The sequence below is a fragment of the Musca domestica genome, unplaced genomic scaffold, assembly GCF_030504385.1.
Source record: "Musca domestica strain aabys unplaced genomic scaffold, Musca_domestica.polishedcontigs.V.1.1 12, whole genome shotgun sequence".
Taxonomy (NCBI): Eukaryota; Metazoa; Arthropoda; class Insecta; order Diptera; family Muscidae; genus Musca; species Musca domestica.
In genome coordinates, this window is record NW_026712155.1 from 259185 (window position 1) to 267833 (window position 8649).

General features: G+C 35.1%; 1 protein-coding gene and 1 long non-coding RNA gene across 2 annotated transcripts; both read left to right on the plus strand.

Annotated features, from left to right (window-relative positions):
* The first annotated feature begins 3579 nt into the window (after positions 1-3579).
* Positions 3580-3951, plus strand: LOC131807227 (uncharacterized). The gene is made up of 2 exons (XR_009344330.1): positions 3580-3809; positions 3868-3951. It is a non-coding gene; the product is annotated as an uncharacterized LOC131807227 (long non-coding RNA).
* A 1224-nt stretch (positions 3952-5175) lies between these two features.
* On the plus strand, positions 5176-8415 carry LOC101896342 (fructose-bisphosphate aldolase). Its single transcript, XM_020036437.2, is given in 7 exon segments — positions 5176-5292; positions 5767-6374; positions 6376-6443; positions 6446-6507; positions 6510-6576; positions 6633-6832; positions 8101-8415. Coding segments are annotated over 7 exon segments (1203 nt in total). The 5' UTR covers positions 5176-5190; the 3' UTR covers positions 8197-8415.
* Positions 8416-8649: the final 234 nt, after the last annotated feature.

The following is an 8649-nucleotide window of genomic DNA, read 5'->3' on the forward strand; positions in this document are numbered from 1 at the left end:
TTATGTGGGGGCTGAACGAAGACGGGGACCTGTACACGCAATTTTCTCACAAAGGCAGTAGCACAAGTTGTTTTGTTTATTTCACTTAAAAAAGTGTACATTTTGTCCATACAGACGTTGTAATACGCATTTTGTTTACAACTGAATTTGGAAAGAATACACAAATTAATTTGACATGTAAAGCCAAGAAAATGAAAAAAATTGAAATCGATTGGTAGCAGTGCCCCACCTTGATTTCATTATAGCATACATAAGTTTGGCCAAGAAGACTAATCTTGACAACAATTTTGACAGCAAACTTAGTTGTGCATACTGCCCGACCTTATAATGCCATGCACAGAACCAAGGTGTATTTTATAAGGTGTAATCAACAATCGACATATTGTTTTCAACATGTTTCATTTTGGTCTGCAGTTTCAGTTGTCTATATCATTTTACACGTAGTCCTTCCCTGCAAGTAGGTTTCAAAATTAAAAATAACAAGGTGTGCTGGAAAAAGATACATTTTTGGTCCTAAGTACAAGGCGTCTGGTCTTGAACAATAGGAAGTGCTCAGGAAAATATGTGACATTATCTAAATATACTATTCCTTAAAGTGTTTTAATTGCTCACATATGTTATTATGTTGATCCTTGAAATTCCTTCTAGGCAGGCGGTCTTCGGTCACAGGTTTATACACTCCGCCACACTATGAAGGTTTATTAACATTGTCATTCTCATACTCATGTCTAACCCAACAAAGTATGCATGTTCTTGCCAGCGTCGCTTTAGCGATGTCCGTCTGTCTGTTGTAATCACGCTATCTTTGGAACGAATTGAGATAGAAGGTTAAAAGTTTGCACATATGTTTTTTTTTTTGTCAGTGGGCAGGTTAAGTTCGTAAGTGGACAAAAATGGTCCGTGTTTTCGTATATAGATCACCTTTTCTAACTTTTATTTTTTGATGTAACTTGTTCTACCTCCAGTAGCAAAGCATTGTCTAATTAGCTCCACGTTTCTTATAGCCCCCATATAACCGTACCCCGATATTAGGTATTTAGAAATGTAAACCACATATTTAACGGAATTGCTTATAATTCTGTTCATAGATTATATAAAGGGTTCTATTAGTTATAACAAAGCATTAACTCCACCTTTTCCTGTTGCCCTCATATAACGGAATTTCCTGATAATCGGTATATTGACGACTTATATCACATTTTCTAACACATATGTTAAAAATTCGCTTATATCTCCTGTGGCAGAGCATTGCCTATATAAAGCCACTTTTTCTTATAGCCCCATATAACAGTACCTCCCCAAGATTTCAGCCACATTTTGAAATGAAATTGATTATTATTCGTATTTAGAGTTTTTAACAGGTTCTACCCGCTTATAGCATTTGTACCTTGCCAAAATAAAATAACTTGCATAAATAATAATTTATCGGAATTAGAAGAGTTTTTAGCACCCGCAAAAGATATATGTCCGTTAAGAATTTGCAAATTGTCAACATTTTTTCTTTCGAATCCCTCTCGGTTTGGGTAACCAGGCAGACTAAATATTTAGTATTTCCATGTCAATAGCGTGTTTTCGTTTTTACACCGTACGTGGTTGTTGTCTATGCTATATAATGGGAACACGTTTTTAGTTCTGGCAACACATTTGCCAGGGTATTTTTATATACACACACAACCACAAATAAATGCAAAAAATTAACAAAAATTACGTATTAAAAAAACTTAATATAAACAATGATGTTGGAAAATAAGCGTTATTCACACTAACTACTGCAAGAAAAATAATGCTTCTTTCAATGTATTATCATGAGCAAATAAGTTTTTTGCAAGAAAACTGTGAAAAGTAAACATACGGAATCCCTGCAAAAACTTGCAAGCAATCAGCTGGATTATCAAAATAAAGCAATTTGCCCGCAAATAAAAGAAATTAAGAACACAAAAATTAAAAATTAATCGAAAAACAAAACTTGCGTTTTTCAAAATAAATATCTTTTGAAATTTCTTGCCCAACTATACATCACCCGAAAGGAGAAGAAGAAGAGTTGCAAGTGTTTGCAAGAAGGAATTTATCCAACAGGGATTTTCTGGATACTGCCAAAAGTCCTTTCTCTTTTTCAGAACGTTTGTGTTAGCAGCGGTGCTCAAAACCGTGTTCTAGAACATGAAGAGAAAAAACAGATAATTTAAGAGAAAATTAAAATTCTGTTTTTCTTTATATTTTACGGTTCTATTTAATTGTTTTTAAACACGAATGTTTGCCAAATAATTTAGAAAGCAAATGGATAAAAATATTTGTATAAATAATGACTTAATACTGTATTGTTCTTGATTTAAATAAGCAAAGAGAATTTGACTGAAAGAGATATTTCTTGAGCACCGCTGGTGTTAGCAAACGGCTTCCAGTAGCAATTGTAACAAATTTAGGGTAACCAGATACACCTAGGGTAATAGACACACCTTTCCTCTGCGGAAATATTTACGACTTTGGAGTATATGGCAATACTAATGCCGTGCAAATGCTGTACACAAAGAGGCCTCCCATTAGTATGTGGATTTAAAGTAATCCGGTGGTGGGAAGATTTATTTTTGTATGGTAAATCTGGTTGAATACACCCGGATTAAGCAATGAATTACGATAATGTGGGTTGATCCGAATAATATTTGTATCTAAATAATACAAGTTTAAAATTTATTTATTTTGCATGGTAAGCATGGCAGAAGAATACAGGTAGATGCATCAAAGCTTGGGATGTTTTTCAAATATGAGTAGGTTTTTAAATGTTTTCTATACGACGTCATTAGGAGGTATTATAATTCGAGTTTTTTAACAATTTTTACAAATTTAAATAATTTTTCATTTAACATTTTCAATTCCAAAATTGGTTTGACAGTTCATTGTCCCAGCAGCTGTGTTGATGCGTCTACCTATATTCTTCTACCATGATGGTAAGTCATGATAAACTCGGGAGGATTAAGAACTTAAATCGAGATAATGGTATGGTCTAAATGTGATTTTGCTTCGAACATTTGTTCGTTGAACGTATTACGGTAACATTAATATAAATGCATGTATTCAACTCATCACGTATTAGGTAGGGGGTTTAAATTAGAAACAAGATTTTTGTCAGTGTACCATGACTTAAGTTTTTAATATTACAGTTTTTTTCCTACAATGTTGACTGTAGAACAATTAGATATTTTCTGTGTGCCGCTGCTTTCTTTCGGCATGTAGTATTATCGTTGTACGGGATTTATCAGACAGAAGTTATCATTCGTCAGTGAATAGTCGTGGGATATCATTTCTAGTGATGAACATTTCGCGCCGTTATGTTTTAAATGAAGTCGGCGGCCTGTCGCTTAATGAATGTAGATCTGACAACGGCGTGAACATACATACGACCTTCAAACAACCTTTTACTTTGACGTTTGTTATCTATAGATTATTTGGAATATAAGTCGCATTTCAGTCGTCCTCCTCCAGAAGAGAAGCAGCGGCAGCAGACAGAACAAGGAGTTTGAATCGCTATATATCTATTTTTATATTTTCTTGGACTACTTTTGCGGTAAGTTCTCCAAAATAGTGAAAGTGGTAAAGTGTACATTGTCCACCAAAGGAATTTTTGTGAGCAATGCCATACGATTAACGCGAATTTCAGGCAAAAAATAGAGTGTGTTTGTGTAGTCACGTCAGAAAAGTGTAAAAACAATTACATTGTATTTCGTAATCGCAACCAATTGACCCGTGGGAGATCGCAGTCCGCCCTCCCACATCTGTTGTAGGAGAGTTCGCTGTATACAAATAACTCTGGTGTAAATAACTCTGGTTTGAAATGGGAACTTTTTTATTTTGGAAATTATTTCAAAGCAGTATTTCATCCATGTTGTGTTTTCCGCAATGAGATTGCAGCTGGAAAATAACCGTATAAACTGGTATAAAATACGTCTTTGATAGGTACGCAAGGTTTCAAACATGTCTTCAGTTTTTAAAATATTCATTCAACATATGTATGTATACGCAACGTGGTATTCAAATGAAGTGTATACATGCATGCATACATACAAACACCTTTATCAGCATGTTATTTTGGCAAAGCATACAAGTTTTTCATCCAGCTTTTAGCTTGAAACACAAGTTTTATTAGCAAATCTGATGGCTTTGACTGAGAACTGGAAGGAAATAGTCAAACCTATAGTATTGAATTGATTCATATCTTCGATTCCTTCTTAGAATTTTGTGAGCCGGATCTCGTTGGAAATGTCCAGTGGTTTTCTTATTATACAGTTTCAAAAGGGTTCGATATTTTCTGTTAGGGAACAAAGAGTGTTTAAAACAGTGTCAATGTCAATAGTTCGATTCACTAATACTTTAAAGACAGTTTTTAAATGCCGTTCGAAAGGTAATGATTTTTGTCGTAAACGGTGTAAAGGACCAAGAATTACATTAGAGGTCTAGTGTTATTGCTATTATATTTCAAATGACCAGCGGTGGACGCCGTTTTTTGAAGTACACAAGCCGAATTGTTTTGGGGACACCTAAGAAATCGCATTTTGTTCATTAATATGTCTAGCTTTTGTAATGTTTACGAAAACATATTTGTTGCAGAGCTATTTAAAAGAAAGTAAAAGTTGTTTCTTGTATATAAACAATGCATCTTCAGTGTATAAGTATCTAGATAGGTATATGCAAAAGTGTGTGTCTGTGTGAATACGGACATATTGGCATTTATGACTATAAGAAAAAAACATTGACATGTGAAGAATACTGGACCGTGTATTCAATGTCAAGGTGTCAGCATATACGTCTATCCAGCATCACCCTATATAATACGTATACACACATACGTATTAGTGACTTCGGCAGATACACAGTACACATTCGGCCAACATAGAAGAATGTTGCGCTCTCTTTATGAGCCTGCAACATTGAAATAAATATGACCTTTTCAATGTCACACAAAACGTACATAGTTGAATTTCGAACTACCCCACAGGTCTTTTCACCCTCATCTTTGTTACCAAAGACTATACATTAATGAATATTGTGCCTAATTTCGTTGTTCATTCATTTTGTACACAAAATGAAAAATCTGCAGCGCATGATCCGGTTTTTTACTAAATGATGTGAGTGGAGAAAGTAATAGGGATGGGGTACTAAAAAGGGCTGGAGTTTTGAATATTTAAGCAAAATGAAATGCCTGATTGTTACATCAGTCTTCAGACGAAAGTTACCCAAGCAGGTTGTACTCAAATCAAACTAAGCCCTATATTTCATAGAGAAAAACGGTTAGTATCTGTAAGTCTTAACAGCAATCCCATATTCTTTTATTAATAGTAACTATTGGATATTATAGACAGATATTTAAGAACGGTTGTTTAGTAAGTGTAACGCTATATTAGATTAGATTATTTATAGGAAAAAGTGAAGATAAGATATTGATTTTGGAAACCAAACATAAAATAGGTAATTCAAATTTAAACTTATAACAACGTTGGTATAGATGTATGTAAAGAGATCTTGCCCTTCTTTAGAATTATTTCCATGATAGGCGTGTACATAATTCCTACGTACCTGCGTAGTAAAACTTTTCCAGCGATGCGTAATTACGAATTTTATACATAAATAACTTGAAGTTCGCAAAGTTAAACATTAAAATATAAACATTTAATACACAAATAACTAGTTTTCCGCTTTACAAATATGTATATCAGAATCAATTATTATTACTTATTTGTTGAAATTTCACATTTCGATTCTCCTTTTTTGCAGAAAAAAAATCTCAAGATGACTACCTACTTCAGCTATCCCTCCGAAGAATTGCAAAAGGAACTCAGCCGCATTGCACAGGCAATTGTTGCCCCCGGCAAAGGCATCTTGGCTGCTGATGAATCTGTTTCGACAATGGGAAAGCGTTTGAAGGATATCGGTGTCGAAAACACTGAAGACAACCGCCGCCAGTACCGCCAACTTTTGTTTACTACTGACCCCAAAGTATCTGAAAATATCTCTGGTGTTATTTTGTTCCACGAGACATTGTACCAAAAGGCTGATGATGGCACTCCCTTCGTGGAATTATTGAAGAAGCGAGGTATTATCCCCGGTATCAAGGTCGACAAAGGTGTTGTACCATTGATGGGCTCCGAAGATGAATGCACCACCCAAGGTTTGGATGACTTGGCCAGCCGCTGCGCCCAATATAAGAAGGACGGTTGTGATTTCGCTAAGTGGCGTTGTGTTTTGAAGATTGGCAAGAACACCCCATCTTACCAATCCATCTTGGAGAACGCTAATGTTTTGGCTCGTTATGCTTCTATCTGTCAATCGCAAGGCATTGTTCCCATTGTAGAGCCTGAAGTATTGCCCGATGGTGACCATGATGGATCGTGCCCAAAAAGTAACAGAAACCGTTTTGGCTGCTGTGTACAAAGCTTTGAACGACCATCATGTATTTTGGAAGGTACTCTCTTGAAACCTAACATGGTAACAGCTGGCCAATCCTGCGCCAAAAATACACTCCTGAACAAGTTGCTTTTGCAACTGTGACAGCTCTGCGTCGCACCGTTCCCGCTGCCGTTCCCGGTAAATGAAAATTGTAATTATAGCAGCATTGGTCTTGAACTAGATTTCCATTTCAGGTATCACCTTCTTGTCTGGCGGCCAATCCGAAGAGGAAGCTTCTGTTCACTTGAACGCCATTAACAACGTTCCTCTGTTGAAACCATGGGCATTGACCTTCTCATATGGTCGTGCTTTGCAAGCTTCCGTCCTCCGCGCTTGGGGTGGAAAGAAAGAAAATGTTGCTGCTGGACAAAATGAATTGCTTAAACGCGCCAAGGTAAGTACAGCAGAAAATTAACGACATTCACGATTGCAATGGGTTATATGGGATCAATAACGACATAACGATGTAAGGGTTATCCTAATTCCAGTCAATTTACGATGCAACTGCCTTAAGGTTGAATGACAAAATTATGACATTTGAAATGTGATATTTGGACAACTTACTCGCTCATTTGGCGGCAATGTTATGGGAAATGGTTGCCTTCATTACTTTCTTATGCATTTACTGTAAATCGGTGTTTGAATGCATATTTTATATTTTTATTTGTTTTTTTTTCACATTCGTTTTTATTATTTTGTATTGCATGTACTTTACATAATTTTGTTTCCTTTCCAATAATATAATCATCTAACTGCACATACAAATCATCGTCTAGAGATGATAGTACATATTTGCGTATTCGATGACATTATATACACCTAAGTCTCATAAATTGTACCAAATCTGTTATTTCCTTTTTTCGAAATGACGTCTCCCATTAGTATATATTATTATAAAAGATGCACCTTTGGAATGGAAACTTTAATATATTCTTTTTTTTTTTTTTTTTGCATGAGTTAACTTTTCATATTATCCTTATTAAAAGAGGGCAGCAGATTTATACATAGTAGAAAAGCTACATTTACAAACTCACGCATTTGAGATGAAACCTTACAGAAATCAACCTAAAATCATCTTTATAAATACGCACATTAATATGTACAATCATAATTGCATCATGCCTTGATATTGTTTCTGGTGGCTTTTTATTTTTTTTTTTTATTTTATAATTTATTTTTGTTCATTATATTTTATTTTTTTTTACAAAATGCAGGCAAACGCTCTTGCATGCCAGGGCAAGTATGAAGCTGGCTCAATTCCGTCGTTTGCCGCAAATGCAAGTTTATTTGTAGCCAGCACAAGTACTAAAATTTACAACACTAAAAATTGGCCTTCCTCTCTCGCATATATATTATGAAGGAGAACCGATGACGACATTCCCCATGTGTTTCCCCGTTGGAATTTTATACATTACTGAGCAGGCTTTTGCAGTTTTGATTCCCAGACATGACCTTTCTCTATAATTAAAACAAAAACAGTACGCTTAGATTATGCATTGACTTACCTATTTTGACACTAAATAAGAAATGCGAATTGGAATAAGATCTAAATTTACCTGGACACCTATATCTAAAGCGTTTTGAAATTAGAGAGACTGCGGAGCTTTTGTCCTCTTTGTTCTGATTGTGCAATTCAATTTTAAAACTTATATATATTTTTAGGGTAATGGCGAAGCTGCTGTTGGTAAATACGTTGCCGGCAGTGTAGTTGGCGCTGGTGCCGACGCTACACTATTCGTTGCCAATCATGCCTACTAAATGGTAGGTCAACCTGTTCTAAATGACAAGAGATTGGAAGTTAATTGTTTGGCAATTTATTTTAAGTAATACATACATTTAGCCTATTATTTGATGGAGACAACAACATGTTTAGAAATTTAAATGTCTATATTAAGCAAAAAACTGCAACGTCAACGCGCAACCAACTTGTTTAAATTTTATCGTTAAGTCCACGCTATAAACATAGAGTACCTTCATCTGAAATCAATAAAAACATACAAAAAATAAGCTTGAACATTTGATTCAAACAGATATTGTTTGTTGTTACTCAGATATATTGTTAATACTCTTAGTGCCGCCATATTAGTGTAATACCATGGCCTACATAAGATCGGCCAGTATGCCCATCTGACAACCAAGTTTGCCGTCAAAAGAAATATAATGATTTGAAATTCAAAGAGAATCAAATCACGATAGTGCAAAAACTACTAA